The 17,892-nt window shown below is 38.6% G+C and overlaps 2 protein-coding genes across 9 annotated transcripts in view; one reads left to right on the forward strand and one right to left on the reverse strand.

Moving 5' to 3' along the window:
* The window catches only part of STK24 (serine/threonine kinase 24), a 53,987-nt gene extending 46,251 nt beyond the window's left edge, over positions 1 to 7,736 (forward strand). For 3 of the 4 annotated variants that reach the window (XM_050713207.1, XM_050713208.1, XM_050713211.1), the window contains exons 10-11: positions 3,242 to 3,378; positions 4,703 to 7,260. In XM_050713207.1, the coding sequence (XP_050569164.1) occupies positions 3,242 to 3,378; positions 4,703 to 4,739 (174 nt within the window). In that variant the 3' untranslated portion in view covers positions 4,740 to 7,260. Of the gene's footprint in view, positions 1 to 3,241; positions 3,379 to 4,702 lie in introns of all 4 variants that reach the window. The other variant, XM_035557031.2, reaches the window with a different exon arrangement.
* Positions 7,737 to 12,539: 4,803 nt separating this feature from the next.
* FARP1 (FERM, ARH/RhoGEF and pleckstrin domain protein 1) overlaps positions 12,540 to 17,892 on the reverse strand; it is a 210,004-nt gene continuing 204,651 nt past the window's right edge. For all 5 annotated transcript variants that reach the window (XM_035557026.2, XM_035557029.1, XM_035557024.1 and 2 more), the window contains exons 25-27: positions 15,389 to 15,496; positions 14,634 to 14,785; positions 12,540 to 13,476 (exon numbers count right to left, since the gene is read on the reverse strand). In XM_035557026.2, coding sequence (XP_035412919.1) covers positions 13,395 to 13,476; positions 14,634 to 14,785; positions 15,389 to 15,496 — 342 coding nt within the window. In that variant the 3' untranslated portion in view covers positions 12,540 to 13,394. The remainder of the gene's footprint in view (positions 13,477 to 14,633; positions 14,786 to 15,388; positions 15,497 to 17,892) is intronic.

Genomic DNA, 17,892 nt, shown 5'->3' on the forward strand with positions numbered 1-17,892 from the left:
AATTTAACTTTTGAATTTCAGATTGAAAACTGTATTTTGTTTCCATTCTGAATTTTATATTGCTTTATATTTGTTTTTCCAAATACTAAGATAAATAAAAATCATATGAAGGGCAAGATATTTATTTATATGTGATTATTTACAAGTGTTGATAGAACTCTATCTTAAAAACAAGCAAAACAAACAAAAAAAACCCTGCCCTCTCGCCCTATCTTTGCTATGAAAGATTTTATTTAAATAATGCTTTCAACCATTGTAACCATTACAGAAATAAAGTTGTTCTAACGAAAATGTTGTCTTAATTTTGTTCTAATGAATGAAATCATGATTCAGAAGGTTATTATAGAGTTTTGCATGCTGCTCAGGAAGGATACTCCCTACTTTCCCATCTCCCAAATATTTCTCTTGTTGCTCTGCATCTCCTTTAGGTCTTCTTCCTCCCTCACCCCTATCAAGCACGATGTGGGTCTTACATCCACTATTTTCCTCAGTCCATCCTCCATTTTTATCCTTTCTTTATTTTCATTTTCTCTCCACTGTGCCCTTTCTTACATGTCTTCTGGAGATCTCTGCTCTGGGTTCTTCCTTCCCATGGTATTGCTAACTAGTTGCTCTCTTTTTCTTTTCCCTTTCTTGCTTGCCATTCTTGTTTTCAAGGCCATTCTTTTTATTGCTGCTTGTTGTCACAGTAGTCCTTAAGACTGCCATCTACCTCCATGTCCTCAGTGTGTAGAAGCTACAGAAAAGTTCTTCCTCAAACACTTGTTCGTGCAGTGGGAGAAGTCTTAGTCTGGTGTCTGCTGTTGGTTCATGCTTCAGACTCCTCTTCCATGCAGCTTCTGGTGGATAGCCACAACTTTCCCAAACTGCTCCAGAATTTCATTGCAGGGTTTCCTTTTTCTTAAGAGTGTGGCAACTCTCTGCTCTCTGGAAGAAGCAGTGTGCTACATTTCAGGGTTCCATTCGTTTAGCGAAGACACAGCTGCACCTTCAGGAATTATTGCCAGGTAAATTAATGAGTTACCACGGAACTCCTTCAAAAAGAACAAAACTAGGTATATAGAGCTTTTTGTCATCATGGTGTCTTCAAAGCTTTTGACATAGAAGACTGTAGATGTAAAAACCCTTTTCAGTTGAACTCTGGTACAACTTAATCAGGAGCTGTGACTGGAGAGGTTTGTTCAACTATTGGGCCCTGCCTCTGGTGCTAGTAGTAATCTGAAGCTTGGTGCACCTAAGCAAAGCTGTTATTTAAAAACAAAACAAAAAAACCCTGGGAATGAATAAAGTCATGCTTGTCAGTTATCTGTTATCTTCAGTGACCAGCTACCACCCTGATGTGGTTCCTTCCTCTGTATCAGAGGATGCTTGCTCTGAACTGTATGCTGTGACCCATTCTGCGTTCCTTTTTGAGGCAGACCTGAAAGTATTCTTTGTTGTGATGTTCCTAACTATTTTCTACCTTGATCATCTTGTCCTCATGCTGTGATTTCCCAGTTTAGACTAAGTGGGGAAAAAAGGCATTTGTGTCTTCCCTTTACCTGTGCTTTGTATACAAGATCTCTTCCTTGAGCATCCTGGATGCAATGAAGAGAGAACACAAGCAGCAGCCAAAGAAGAGTGCGGAAGGCTTGTTCCTGCTTCCATTGTATGCCAGTTGTCATACAGGTGGTGCCCTCATGATTTCCTGTTGTCCCAGCCATGTGCTTTAAAACCTCCAGATCTGTGTTGTTTTCAGAAGGGTGCCCTAACATCTTTCCTATAAGCCATCACTAAACGTGGAACCAGAACGATGACTATTTCCTGTTTTCCCTTGCAAGATTCAGATTCCTCTTAAGTAAGAGCTTTTCCTCAGTGCTGATGGCACCTCCTGAGCTGTAGTTGCTGACAGCTGTTGAAAGTCTACTTCAGAAAGTCCTGAAAGGCCACTTTAATGCTTGAGAAGATGTCTCTTCTCACTGGACACCTCTGAAGTACTTCACTGCTACTTTGCTCCCTCTGGAATGTCTTGTGTTAATACCAAACTCCAAAAGGTGTCCTGATACGTTAATTCTGCTTTCTGCTGATTAATGGGGATCGTGCTTATACCATGTAACCAAACCCTTTGCTATACTTGACCAGGGCCAAAAGTGTGTGCATGCACAAATTACATCCTAGAAAATGGCGCAAAGTTTCCATGTGTTGACGCTTTCTTCATTACTGGCATGCACATCCATGCATGCTCATGTGTAATTTTTTTTTTTTGCAGACCAGCTCCAGCATTCCCAGGGATCTCTTAAACCAATTGAATAATTTCTAGAGAAATAGTTCCACTGTTCTTCAGTTCTGTATAAACAACTCTGATGCCCTTTGGTCCAAAGCACTTACATGCAGTCAGCCTCCTTCTGGAGTATTTTTCACCATTTTTTTCCCGTCTAAGGAATAACGTTGATTTAAGAGGATGATGCAAATCACCTCTTGACAGCTGTTGCAGTGATAAAAGTGGAGAGACACTTGTAAATGCAGACATCCAACCTGCTGGGGAAAGCCCAGTCCCTGAAAGACAACCGTGCCTTCTTTCACCCTTAATGCTAGTAAAATGACGCCTTCTTCTAAGGAAGCCCAGACCCTGATAAGATTTTTGAAAGCTCTTTAGGGAGTTCCAAGAAATTATTTTACCATTTGTACTCTGCACCTTATACCAGCTCCTACATAAGCTGAGCACTGAGACCTTCCCTCTCAGACCCCCCAGTTCCTGTCTGATTGTGGGATCTTTTGTTTCAGGGAGAAGCTGAGAGCACTCAGGATTTTCTGTTATACATGTTGACAGTGAAAACATTTTCTAACAGTGCTCACACAAATGTGCTTTCGGTGCCTAATTATAACCTATAGGTGTATAAGATGTATACAAAAGTGCATACATTTGTGTACAAAAGTAAGATGTATACAAAAGATGCAACACATCTTGAAACCAAGCAGCTCCAGCCAAACAGTGCGTGTTTTGTGGGATGGTGTCATGAATTTTGAATGAAAAGGATATATGAATGATTGAAATCTTGCGAGGATGAATGACACCCAAATAACTACTGCATAGATTAACTTCAGGAAGAAAAAGGTCTTCAGGATGTGAGGGTGTATAATGAAAGTCAAATCTTGACACTGTGAACACTAGCAGTCACTTTCTAGCAAGATTTTGCATTACATTGTTTATGGAAATATTATGAATATATTATTAATGTATCACTTCCTTTTTTTCTTTCAGTTGAAAGAGAAAAGTGAAGTGTGTGGTGGTAACACAGATTCCATAGAAGAACTGAGAAAGGCGATTTATTTAGCTGAAGAGGCTTCTCCAGGCATTGCAGATAACATGGTGTCACACCTTGTCCAGAGGCTTCAGAGGTAATGAAATAATTCACTAAGGATTACAGAAAATGGCAGATCTTATTCTACAAGCATGTGACTAGTGCTAAATGGAAAGAGTGGATTTCTTTTTTTAACAAAGGAAAGTACACTTTTGTGCTTACAGTTGTGTTTCCTTTGTACGTCAAAAACAAACAAAAAACAACCCAAACAACCCAACCATCTTTTGGTGATGGTTGACTTTTGTTCTTGCAATTGCAGCTCAAAATGATCGTGTGGAGTCAGGCACTTCGATTGTGGATGCCAGAGATGATCTTACCTGTATTTGTCATGACAGCAACAGTTATTATTTTTGTCTTAGGAGATACCTGCTATGCTTTTTTTTTTCCTTTTGTCATGGCTCTGCATCTTTGGACTTTTGCTGTTTTTCTCAGCCGTAATACCTTATTGCAACATTCAAAGCAGACGTTCCCTTTTCTTTCAAGGAGTGAAAGAAACATTCATAAGGAGTGTCTGTTGATGGGTCATGCACGGGTGAAGTTTTTCTTACTCTAGGGATGGTATTAAGCTAGTACATCAACATGCTTGCACTCCTTCTATAAAGAAATGAATGGAAGGATCCACCTTGAAAATGAATTTGAACTGTTCCACAGCCTGACAGGTATTTTTGGAGCTAGTCAGCTTCTGAAAAGACAGTTTCTTCTTATTTGAAAGCTACAAAACATATGTGCTGTTGCATCATTTAATCATTTATTGTATCCACTTGCAATGGGCAATATCCTCTCTCCATTTGATAGTAAATTATTGAAAAGTGACTCTTCAACAACGTGTTTCTGTTGATATACTCATTCCTCCTATGATTGGTTAGACCTGTACTTCCCAAGTTTGGCTAAATGGGTTTGTTGGGACCCTCAGAAGACCTGCCCAATGAATTGAGTGAGTCCATTTACCTTCCCCATTCAGTTCTGATCTTTGATATTCCATAAAGTTGAATGGAAGTTTAATATGATTAAGATGCTCGTTTTTCTTTAGGTGGTTTAAGATGCTGGTTAGACTAAGAAATACAAACTTTCTGCCCCAATAATATTTTGGAATGATTAGGAATGAGTAGGAAAGCTGGAATCACTAAATTTTGCCCATAGCCTACAGAATTTTTGCATCATATACTTCTTGATAACACACTTGAACACAAGTTGTTTCTGCTGTTTCCTTAAAGTGTGACAGTACTGGTGGATGCCTTTTTGGAAGGAAAAAGGCTGGAACTTCAACAGCGTGTAACAGGATAATAACTTTTAGTTGCTGCTACTTGTTACATAATGCTGTTCTGAAAGTCACGACAATAATGATTTCTTTTCCTCTTCAGATACTCACTAGCTGGAGGAAGTACTTCATCCTACTGAAGTACTCTTTCTGACTTTTCTAAGACAACGGAGATCCAATGGTGTCTGCAGTGAAGAAGCGCGTCCTGAAGTCGTTCTCCCCTCAGTCACCAGAATGTCCTTTGGCGGAAGGATGTTCCTAAACGTGCAAGAGTGAAAATGAAGTCTCTCAGATGGAGGCAGTCTTTTTCAGCTCCTTAAAGCTATAGTTTTTTTAATGACAATGCACATATTCCAGGGAGGTGTCTTTTTGTAAAATTTGCAATGTATATTTAGGTTTGTGATAGAGAAATTGAAGATATTGAGAAACCTCAGGTATCTTGCTTTAAGAATTCCACTGGGAGATGGAGTATGTTTGTTGGAATTGTGTACAGATATGTATATAATGTCTTTTTTTTAAATGAGAGCCTTTCAACGTGCATAAGGAATCACTGTGTACAAAATGGTAAAGTGCTTCTGTAGATACTGTTAGTGGGGTAAATATCTGACAGGCCATAACTGAGTATTGCCTTGCCTTTATTACATGTAAATCTTGAATTACGTGATAAGTGAATCTTGGATTGATTTTTTTTTGTATGTGAAGGATTTGCCATTGAAAGATAGTTAATCCTGTACAATGGAACCTTCTATTCGTACCTCAGCAAAGACACAATTTTATTCTGTTTCTCCAGTACTTCTTCCTTTTTATCTATATTCAGAGTGTGACTTTCTGATTATGGTACTACTTCTGGTTGTTTTAAATTGAACACACCTTGTCTCTCAAAGCTTTAAATTTAAATTATTGTTTTTTCCTATAGAATGTGCTCTTTCATGTCTTCAGTTTTAAATTGTGCCAATGCAAATTCTGAACCATATGTATTGTTCAATTTTAGTAATAGATACTTGTGAAGCTTGTAGTGAAATTCAGATACAATCTCTTTTCCACCTGAACACATTCGAATGCTCACACAAATTTTTTTTGCATTTATTCTGAAATAACTCATTAAGATATTGGCTCTAAGACAGTGGCAAATGTCTCTTCATTACGCCTATTTTTGTCATTAAAATTAATGTCTTGCAGCGTAAAAGAAAAATTATCCATGTATTCAGTGTTTCGTCTTGCTGCCTAAATCTGTGCATCCTTTTACTGAAAGTGATAGAAATTAGACAGAAGGACTGCAAAACTGAGCCAAGGGTGTCGTATGCTATGTCCTATTACTAACCCTAGGGGAAAAAAAAGAAATTTTTTGAATTCTAAAATTCCAGGTATTCCTGTGACAGCTCCTGGATAGCTGACTTAAGCTTTAAAATTTCCTTGGAAATAGTAACATTATTCACACAATTGATTAGGTGTCGTCTTTTTTTTTTTAACCCTCCCCGATAATACTACTTCAAGGTTTACCTTGGCTTGTTTCACCAAGGCAGTGTGCAGGCGCTTATTCTTCTGGTAGCTAAGAGACCGTTTTTTCATTTAATGGAAAAAAAATGATGATTTTAGGTTTTAGACAGTGAGGTACCTTATCTGTTTAAGTGTGTTTTTAAAAATAAAGATATGAGATTTTGAACAAAAGATTAAAATAAGCATAGGCATGTCTACCTACCTGGCTTTGTACAAGAAGACTCCATCTCTCCAATCGTTCTGGAAGCTGGTGAGGTTGTTGTGCAGGACTTCGCAGCACCATGCTAGCCATTATTATATGCATATTTGTAGCCTTAATTATTAAATAATTTAACAGTGATAAAGACGCTGTTATGCTAACAGAGCTGTGAAACTCTGAGCAGGCTAAAAAAATAGTTCAAAGAAATGGGTATTTCATTCTTGTAGCCATATTCTTAGACACAACACATTTGCCAGTGTGGTTTTTTGTTACGGTTAAGTGAATTTCAGATAAATTGAACAATGCATACATTCGAGCAAGGTTCTGTAACTCCTCTTTGATCGGTATCGTTAAACATGTTGTTTTTTGTGCTCTTAAACTTGAAGGCTAGGCTTACCCTCGAGGAAACGAAGTCAGCTCTGCTGCTGTGAGATGTGCAGCTGAATACCGTGCAGTGGGAAATTCACCTTTTGACACCTCTATGTCAGAACAGTCAGACATTCGATAAATACGTGCTGTTATAGCATACGGAAAGAAATAGATGCGTTTGCATTCAAAATATAAATAGAAAAATGGAAGATGTCAACGTAAGCACTTGAAATTAAAGTTAGCTTACTTGGAGTTGCATAGACCTCAGAGATTCAGCAGAGATGTTAAATTTATGGTAGTAGCTGGAATCTCAAGAATTTCTCAATCAGGAAGTTGTATGAAGTCCTAAGGTACGTTATTTTTGAGCAATCATTTAAAAAGTAATAAATACCTATATTTTTCAGTTATATTTTTTTGTTGCATTCCAGGATTGTGTGTTGAGGAAATACTTCTCAATTTGAGTAGATTGTGACAGAATTTGCTTGGTGGTTGTATCCTTTGGTTTGGGAGCTTAAAATAAGTAAGACACACAGCAAGGCTGATTAGCCAAAAGGCTAGGACATTGACAAAAAGACAAGACCTTGTTTATGGTAGAGATGTGTATTTTTATATGTAATATATAGATTATTTAATTACAGACTATCTTAAAGTGAGATTCACTGACAAAAAGTTTGCTGTATCTTGAATGTAAAATTACAATCATTTGCTATTGGAAAGTATTGATGCTTTAAACATAAGATCTGTATCAGTAACAGAAGAAGAGCTTCATTTGAAAGAAGCATGGCCTCAGTTTCTGAAAGAAAAATAAGGGTATTGATATTTTTGAGAGGTTGTCTCACGCTGAAAACATTTGTTATAAAGTTGCGCCGACTTTTTATTTTTTGCAGGTAATGCATCTTCACTCAGTCTTGAATATTCTAAGCAACAGGTTATCCCTATTTATGCAAACAGTTAAATCAGTAGAACTGCTTACTTGTCAGGGATTTCAAGATTAAGCATTAAATAAACTCACTTTCTGTTTAAAGAGAAAATAAAACCAGTCGTTTGCACTGAAGGCTTGCTTTTTGTAACTATCAGATGTGTAATCTATTTTTTTAACTTAATTTTCCTTGCAGTTGCACTTTGTAGTTGATCACCGGTTTACTAAAGCACGAAGACGTGATCAGTATAGTAGAGGATGCTTTCGGTAAAATGACAAAGCACTGCTTTCCTGAAGTGCCATGGTTTCCTTGCTGCTCCAAACGTTTTGCGTATGTCCGTATGGGTAAGGCCGGCTGACCCAATGGCTCTGGGGTGGTTTAACTGGGGCGTTTGCTTTCTCTGTAGGCGAGGGGTAAGGTAAGAGTATGCACTTGGCTGCAAAGAAGCTGGCGTGTTCTGAGTTCACCTCCTAGCCTAGCCACCCTAACTCCTTCATCTGCCTGTGCTTTTAATGTACGTGTGAAACGTCTGGCTTAGCTCTTACTCCTTAACGTGGCGTTACGTATTTTTTTTAAAGATAATGATACCAGTTTGTAAAGGTTTCACGTTTTCCTTACTTTTAAGGAAACATTTTTGCCTTCAAAACTATCACCACTGGAAGATCATCAGAAGTGTTAATAAGCACAGGTATAATGCAAGGATCAGTACAATCACAATTATTTTTGTAAGTTGCTGGGGAGGAGCTTAAAGTATAGCACAAATCTGCAAGCTTGCTCTTTTTAACTGTTTTGCAGATGTGCTAGTAATTGCACTGAGCATATGCAGTAGACAACTTGTATGTAATGGTTTTCTGCCTTCTTTCTAAGCATGATTACAGAGGACAATTAAAGTGTATATCTTGTTTTCTGTAACGTTGCTGCCTGTTTATAACCATGTACTTAAATTTTACTTTTGTCACTTGACACCAACGTAATAAAGCTCCTTGTAAACTACATGACCTAGAAATAAAGAAGGAAACGTTTAATGAAATCTTGCCATCTGAGTGGTCAGTTAAGATGAGATTCTGGGGTCCCTTCCCCAAAGGGGATGCTCTTGTGGGTTTCTAGGTCAGTTATTGTCCGCATGTCAGTACCAGTAAGCAGGAAGTTTAGAAATCGGTGTTCAGTTTTCAGTTGTAATGATCTCAGAATTTGTACAAGAGAACTCTTGTTTTAGCTGGAACAACAATTTCTGAGCAAGACTTGAGAATATTTGGGGGAATTCAGTAAGTTTAACTCTCACAGCTGGCCTACCCATGTGGGAAGTTTAGTTCTCTTCTTGATAAAGTTTTTTTTTTTTTTAATACACACATAAAAGTGACTGACAGTGTAATGTTTTGGTTTAATGTATGCAGTTTTCTATGACAATTTGTCCTAGAGTAAGGCAACATGCCAATTTACAAATGGCAATGATTTAAAACCTGCTTTTTATGTTTCATCCTAACAGCCCAGTGAAACTGATGAAGTTCTCACATCAAGTTGCATTACCTTAACCCCAAACAGTGCATCCTTAATTACCCATATCATTGAATAACAATCTTTCTAACATTTGCACTCCTATAATGCTATTCCATGACTATTTTCTGCTATTAAAAATATGTGCGAGGGCCACATTGCCTTTTTTTCCCCTCCCCCTCTATCAATTCTTTCTTGCCTCCCCTAGGGGTGGTGAAGCTCTAGCAACTGGAGTAGCAGTGTATCTGCACATACACAATTATGCTGGCTGTTCTCTTTTGATGGGGAAGACCACATAATTAGTCTTGAATGAAAAGGAAAAATGGTCAAAACTGGGCTTTTCGAGTTCTGTTTGTTTCTCTGTTTTAGGTATAATTGTGGTATGTTGCCCCTGGTTGTTTCTAAAATGAGTGTTTCCTTGTGAGAGCTTCCTCCACTCAGAGACCTTTACCATGATGTCTGCAGCCCCAGTGCATGTTTCTGTCTGCTAGCTTGTCTTTCAGTCTCTTTATTACATTTTGACTGATTTTAGCTCAATTGAGAGCATGGATTGCGGTCTTAACAGTAATTAAGTAATTAATTAAAATTTTGTGAAAATAAGTAGTCTGAGTATATCAGTATGACTCGTATCTTAATGAAAGAAACCATGGAGATGCTTAGCCCTGTGGGGAAAAAAATCCACAGGAGTCCAGGCTTTGTTGATCCCACTGAGTGTGACAGTGAAGTTTTTGTTTCATTTTTGTGCATTCATTTTTTGAAGCTAGGAATTGATTATTCAAGGCAAGTAATAACAAGTAACAAGCAGAGTAAGTCTCTTGGAGTGATCAGTTTGAGTTTTTTCCACCATTGCCCTGAGAAAATGGTGTGGTTGGTTGGGGATGCTGACCTAGCACGCGGCGACGTACGAAGCTGGGAACCCGTCGTGTCTCTGAGCCTCGCCGGGTCAATGGCAGTGCTAGGACGTCGGTCAGGGCTAACAGTAAGTGGTCGGCTGTCACAGCTTTCTAGTAAGCCATGGATTTGTTCACACATTGAGATAAGACTGGCCAGACTGTTGCTTTTATTCTCTTACCATTATTTCAGTTTTGGGGTAACCTTAGGAATAAAGAGCTGGAAAAATGCTGACAAATGTACTCCTATTTAAATAACAAAAGTTTGACTGGCTCCATTAAAAAAAAAAAAAGGCATCATCATCCCGTTAAAGGAAAAAATCTTTTTGCCTTGGATGTTACAGAAAAAAATATTTTCCAGTCTTTCTTTGCATGAAAATGAATCGTAACTAGAAAAGCTGTTAGCTGATTTCCTTCTTTTGGCTCAGCAAAAACTGGCATTGATGATGAGTGTATCCCACAAGCCCCACTGATCTAAAATAAAATTCAATTTTAGCTGAACTAAGGGCATGACCCTCCATATAATTTCAAGTTTTTAAAAAAGGGTGTTATCACTGTTATAGATAACAATTGTAAAGGACGGATGAAAGGACCCAGCAGTCATCTGTATTTGAAATTCTAGTGGTGTAGACCATAGGCTTTTGCAATAGATGAAATATGTTCGTATCCTCTTTTCTGGAATGAACTAGAGGAAAAAATAGAACCTGTCCTATATGTTAAAAAAAAAAAAAAAAAAAAAGTAATGTATATTCAGTAGCCAGCAGTTGTCCTATTTATTTTGCCTCCCCTAAAAAAGAAAACAAAAACCACCAGAGGTGCTTAGCATGGCTTGTTATAAAATACCTGAGCTAGAGGGAGGAGAGTTTGGCTAGGAATTACATCAATATTCATAGAGGTGCATAATAATCTTACAACTGTAGAGCTGAGGGATTAAAGGTCCTGAATGGTGGCTTGGGTTTCTTTTCCATTCTAATGCTGAAGTAGAGCTGGTGAGGGTTTGCATGTATTATTTTACATCTCAGTAAATTTTTATTCTGGAAGTTGTGCAGCTCCTTACTGCACTTAAGAGGAACATCACACGCCATTTCTTCATCAGCTTCATCTTCCCAAGCCTGTGGCTGTTAATCTCTGCTGAGTTATTTCCTCTTTTCGTCACTGTAAAGCTCAGTGCTCCCAGTCCTGGTCAGGCTTGAAGCATTACAGTTCATGTACGTCATCGGGCCACTTGCATTGGCCCTATGAAGAAGGTTGACCACAAGCTCGGCGTGGATAAGCTAGTGAGACCTGCTGCTGGGAGAAAGTTCTTCAGATTTTTTTCTACCTACTTTCTAGGTTTGTCTTTCATCGTGTCAAATGGAAAGAGGAGGTGCTGTAGAGGAATATGCTTATTTTAGCCATATTGACGTTAAAACGAAACACTGTAGACTAGACTAGTTCAGCTGGAAGGGACCTTCACAGATCATCTGGTCCAACTGCCTGACCAAAAGGTAAAGCTTTCTCTCTAAGGGGAAATACCTAAGGAAAAGAGCAACTGCAACCAGTTACCTGCCCAAGGGTTTGTAGATTTATACACAGCTGAAGCAAATATGCTGAACTGTTTATTTTCCTTTGTCAGGGTGGCTCAGGTTTGGCCAGGGGGACTTCTACTTGTCATAAGTAATTAGGAATCCAGCCTATTCCTTAAGATTTTACGCATGCACATTAAAATACATGCATAGATGTACGGGTGCATGTGTGTGTACTGTATAAAACACAGTCCTAAGTAACTTTTTGTGACCAGCAATATCCTGCTACTCACCAGGAGCTCTAATTTCACTGAGGTTTTCTTTGGGGTGGGGCGGGGGAATAGAAAGAAGGCTTTATTTACTGTCTTCAAACAGCAGTATGTGTGATAGTATTGTGTGGTATTTTGTTCCCTTTTGTTGTGAGCAAAGCTGTAAGCCACTTTATACATCGCAGATAGGTAAGCATTTAACAGAGTGAATAGTGAGAAGAAGACAAGTTGGGGGCAGAATTGGCCCAGCTTCATTTCTCATAATTATATATAAAAAAATTCAGCTATATTCTGGCCCCTCTGCGTAGCACTGCTTGCTCAAAGGCCCTTAGTGGTGAGAGGTGTTTCCAGCACACTGAACGTCTGTGAATCCAAGTTTATACCAGCCTCATGATGAAGTGTTTCTTAAAGCATAAGGAAAAGCATCTACTCACAGCAGACTTTGTGATGATGCCCTTCTGAGTGGGCTGATGGCTATCAAAAAATGGTGTTGGATGCCATTACAGCCAGGTGCACAAAATGGGCATTTCTGCTGCGGATTGGGCCCGTCCCTCTGTATACCAAGCACCAGGAGGGACGGACAGAGCAGGTGACAATCCAACAGCAAAACCAAGCATCACACTAGGATGTGCAGCAGGCATGGCGAGGGCTTGGGGGTTCAGTAGCACGCCCGGCTGACGCTGCTTTAGTCCCTGCTAGTTACCAAAACACTCCACAAATTAATTACAAATAGCTGTGGTTCTTGTAGCATACAGGTGTTTTTGGTTTTGTTTTTCAAGTCTGTAAAACAAACAGCAGAATGTCACCACAGCCTTTAATTTCTTCTTGTACATACCATTCACAGTACATTAACAGCCCAAATAATATTGCACTGGATTATTTTTAAACTTTTTTTTTTTCATCTTGCAAGTAGTACTCACTTTTCAAAGCCAACAGATGAACAATTTGGTCAACTTGCACCAAGAAAAATGGTTAGATAGGAATCCTATAGTTTATTTATACCACATGGAGCAGTAACCCCAAAGGGAACTGAGAGTGAGCTGTAAACTGTTTCCTTGTTAAAGATAGAAAATTAGTAATTCCTCGTTGATTAAATGTAGAAAGACTGGAGGAAAAAAAACATGAAATCTGAAAGTTACCTCATTCCTGTTAGACTGCTTACCGTATATATAATTATAGTCTATGCTGTGAAAGTCCACCTACATTTAAAAATTCAGCAGTCTACAGATTAACATGGTAAAAAAAAAATATATATTTTTATGTAAAGAAAAGAAATAGTGTTTGCCTCACAGGAGAAAGTTTTCAGATTATGAAGTCATTTTTTTTTTAGGTGCAATCTCTGAGGCAATAAAATGTCTTTTGGCATTTGGCACTCTAATAAGGACAATATTTTAATACTGGCACAAGCTAAAAACAGCACAGAATGACAAAATACAAGACATGAAACGAACCGCAGCCACTGGGATGATGGTAAGCTATTTTCAACATACGGAAAACAGTTTTGCTGAGGAACTGTGAGTTTCTGCAAAACCATACTTTTTGTTTTCTTTTAACAAACGTAAGTTTTACTAAACTTGGAGGGAGAAATGTTTCAAACGTCCTCTAGAAAATCAGCAGCTGCTGGACAATCGACACGGCGGTTTGTTTAGCTGTCAGTAGGCATGAGGCTCTTTGTGACTCAGAGCTCGAGTGCGTGAGGCAGCGCTGGTGGCACTTCGGATCACTTCCATCCATCTGTGAGGGGGCACGAGGAGACAAAAGCAAAATAATGGTAAATTCCTAAAGAAAGATTTCTTGAAAGATTTTTCTCTGCGTAGTCATTGCCTGTGCCATTAGTTGTACAAAAACTTTATTTTCAGTGTCTATGGAAAACATCGTCATGCTTACTACTTTGCTCCCTACCCAAAGTCAAGGGGCTACAGATCCAGATGACTGCCAAATGCATATCTGAAAGGAGGTTTAGAGAGGATGAATGGGGGAGAGGGGCCCCAAAATACACTAACTTAATAGTTTAACTTGTTCTGCAAGTACCAAATCTCTCTCTCTTCCCCCCCTCCCCCCCGATCATCCAAGTGATGAGCAGTTGAAAACAGCCGCTCGATTCTGTTGCGAAAAACCGTGATTTAGCTGCAGTTACTGCTTCTTCCAGAACTGAGAAAGGGCTTTTGTGTTTTTTCTAATTCTACTAATTTATTTAATTACCTCTTCCCCACAATTTGCTTTATTTAAAGTTTTAGACTGACATGGCTAAAACTTAATTATAGGTTTCTTGACTATGAGAGGACATTAAGATCTTTGTTATGTTAATGCTTCATACAAAAGAACTAAATTAATTCCCAGTGTGAGTAAGCTCAAACCATAATTTAGGAAGAGTAGTGCTTGTTTCCCAGCTCTCCATCTAACTAGAATTCAGTGGAATGTGTAAAAATTATACACTGAAGTGGCAGAACACAGTAAGAAGAGCAGCTTCTGGGAAAAAGTTAGATTTTATTTCAGGTGTGGATTTTACAGCTAGTTGTACTAGAGAAAGTGAAGTCATTCTGCACACTACTAAAAAGTCCTCTGACCTGTTTACGCGCTTCCTGATGTCTGATACACAGAGAGCTATGTACAGCCAGCCTGATTAATTTTGTATGTGCAATTCCTGCACCTATTTCAAGTTTTGCAGTGATTATTGCTGTAGCTACCATGTGTTATCAAAAACAACTAACTTGGTTCTAGCATTACCAGGTTTAAAATTTCTTTTAAGAATTTGAAGGTTACTTTGCTGAACTACATGCCTGTATTGCTAAATCAATTTAGTAAACTTGGCACTTAGTAACCTTGTTTGAAAAAACCAACCAAACAAACTGGAATTTTACAAAATTCTGTCTCACAAAAGACTGACTTACCTTTCAAATGTGTATTCACTTTCAGCCCTGAAGTAGTACACGTGGGATTTGAAATGCAGCTTGAACACATAATCTTTGTGAATGTTTTCAGATTCGGAAGGAATGGTGAGTGAATATCCCAATAAAGGAAGGCTGGCTAAAGGATGATTGTCCTGAAAATAAATGATGAAAAATGCAGTGAGATCAAATGTTAACAGGCAGGGAGAGCACATAAGTGAAATGGAAAATAAATATAAAATCATTTCAAGACAGCTGTGTTTCTGAATTCACATGGAAGAAGTACCAGAGTTATACAATGGCAACAATCTGAATTGTTTGGTAATTTCAGTTTGCCCATCTTTAGGGTTCCTTATCATACAAATCTTCTGCAAGCTAATCCTACCAGTATTTCCTGGTAAGAAAGTTGTCTCAAGTCTTAGGCTTTCACTGCTTTCAAGATGACAAGCTTAAAGCACCATCATTTGGCACCTGCAGAGCACCACACGTGTTCATCCCAGGCTTGCAAACACCCACTCCTTTAGAAATGTACTCGCCAACCTGCAGCATTCTCTGTTTAAGTGCTTTTGCTGAGTATGGCATGTGTATGAACACATCATTTCTCTATCCTGCTTATGTGTAAAATATCCTACTCTTTTTTTTTTTTTATAGTGCATAAAACTATATTTTTGAGGATTTCTGTAATAACAAAAGTGTAAGCTAGCTGTTGGAAGTGTCAGGAAACAACTGCTCACGCACAAGCTCGTGCAGTACGTTACCTGGTGCGATTTGTAGAAGAACATACAGAAGTTGGTGAATACCACCCAGAGCTTCTGCCACCCGTTGCTGTTTTTGAATTTTCTTAGGAGATTTCCGGACAGCTGATTCTGAAACAGATCAAAAGTAGGCAAATAAAACAGTGAAGTGCACATTGCAGAGGTGTACAAGCAGGTGGAAAGTAGCCAAGCCCCACATAAAGGATGTTTGCATTTCTGCTTAGCTTATTTAATTCCCTCAGTTTGGCTGTAAGCTCAGAACTAGAAATACCTGTCGTTCTTTAAGTGAGGTTTGTCTGCAGTTTAATTACCGTAAGGAAAATCAGCTGCTTTTACCTCATCCTATGTGACCTTGTTGTATTTGAAAGTGGTTTGGTCAAATGGATGTATTTTTCTTCTACGTTTTTCTACTATTAAACAGCAGTTAACTTAGTAATATGTTTTTGTTTGTAGCTGGGTACTTCCAAAAACTTCAAACTACTACACTTATACATTTTTTTTTTTTAATTAAGGTGGCTTTCAGTAAAATATTACCAAACATCAGTCAGTCTTGTTATCCTAGTCTTTGTTTTTTTTTTTTTTTCAAATGATACTTAAATAGAGCAATGAAAACAGAAAGTCTGACATGAATTTGTGATGTAAAGGAAAATTATGACATACTTTGGAATTGCAGATAGAGATTGAGCTCTCAGTACCCAGTGAGTTAACGCGGTAACTTTCCAAAGATTTCAAAAGCAAGGACAATCAGCCTTGTTCTTAGCTGGATTTTGGATATTTTACAACAAGGAGAAGGAATACAAAACACAAGTATTTAGCGGCTGGCTGATGAAACTACTCTTTGCACCCATCTACTGTAAATTCCAGCATCATTGTACCTTGCAAATGATGCGGAGCTCTCAGTGAATTATTACTTCTCCTTCCTTGTTGAATATTAGGGCTAGCACATCATTCTCATTATGTAATGCAGAAGCTAATAATTTAGTTTGTAATCCTTAATATTCAAAGCCTGGTGGTCTTGATTTATCTACTACAAACTAAATATTCTTGCAAATACTCTCTTTTCACCAGTCTTGGCTGTGCATTAAAGCCTTTGCTTTAGATAATCCCGTGCTCTGCTATGAGGACTGCTGACACCGTGACCTAAGTTACAGGCATACTCCTTAATTTTCTGTTACCTCATTACTCTGGAGGATATCATAAAAGGACAGGCTTTGCATTCGGTACCAGCAGACATATGAAATGGAAACACGCCGCTGATCACTGATCAGTCCAGCAGGTAGGGAAGTACAGTCACTGACAGAGAGAGGATCTTCTACCACAAGAAAGACAGAGAGGAGGGAGAGACACAAAGAAAATAAACGATAATGCTGAAGTGAAAGGCACCAACAGAATGACGTGAGCATGAGTGTGACCTGCCACACATGAAGCAGCAGCGGAGCTGAAGATGTCACAGAATAACTCATGTCTCCAGGGTGTGTGTTTGGGCTTCACCACCATGTTTGCATACATTTGAGTCACGGGAAGGAACAAAAGTAAAGAACAATGAACCCTGATCTCAGGTAAAAAAGATTTGCCTAACTAAACGTTTTACTCACTAGAATAAATCACCAGTTTAAATTTACTTTATATCAATTTATAATAAGCCCTATGCGTTAGGGGAAAATATGAGAGCTGGTTCCACGCTGAGCTATTCCTCCTTTGCAGGATATAAAGGCTTAGAGAGCAGAAAAATGCACCTGCATGGGAGCAAAATGAGGCTCTGTACTTAGCATTTTCTAATAGTTTTCCAAATTTTGACAATTTCCTTTGTCAAATTCCAATTTCTTCTGCTTAAAAACAGAGGCAAACTCTGAACACCATCTGTCCTGGCGTATCCCTAAGTTCTGAGTCAGGGCATCTTCTCCAGCACAACAGAGAGCTGGTATCTTAGGGCTGCCTCGTGAGTGGAAGTTGATAGAGTTTTGAGATTCCTTTTACCACTTTCACTGAGCCTAAACCTCCATGTGATGAGGACTGCGATAAAGCATTCAGAGCTCCCTGTGGCGTCTCTCTGATGAAGGAGGACCACCGAAGGAGACTTGCCACCTCACTTGGAACAAACACTGAACTAGGAGTCTTTCATTTTAATCTTTGAAAATCCAATGTCTAGCTCTTGTCCGATAAGCACAGAGTTAAGGAACGCGTTTCAGATTGGCTTAGCTGTGATCAGGGGAAAAAAAGGATTTTTATTTTGAGGTGGAAAATGCAAATAAAGAAAAAGCAGATGGGACTGAGCAATGAGACAAGGTTCCAGAAAAGATGGCTAGGTAAAGAAAGTAAGTTAGTAATACACATAATCAAAACTGTCTGCAGCAGCTAAAGACAATATCCTTTCAGCTCGAGCAATGACTTAATGCCTCTGTCAATGAAAGCATTAAGACAGTTTGACCTGCTTTAAGTTTTCAAGAGCATCAGCACTTTTTGGATGGTTATTTCTGTAAGAATTACTGCTCTAACTGATTTCGAAA

The sequence above is a fragment of the Cygnus atratus genome, chromosome 1 (genome assembly GCF_013377495.2).
Source record: "Cygnus atratus isolate AKBS03 ecotype Queensland, Australia chromosome 1, CAtr_DNAZoo_HiC_assembly, whole genome shotgun sequence".
In the NCBI taxonomy this organism is placed as follows: domain Eukaryota; kingdom Metazoa; phylum Chordata; class Aves; order Anseriformes; family Anatidae; genus Cygnus; species Cygnus atratus.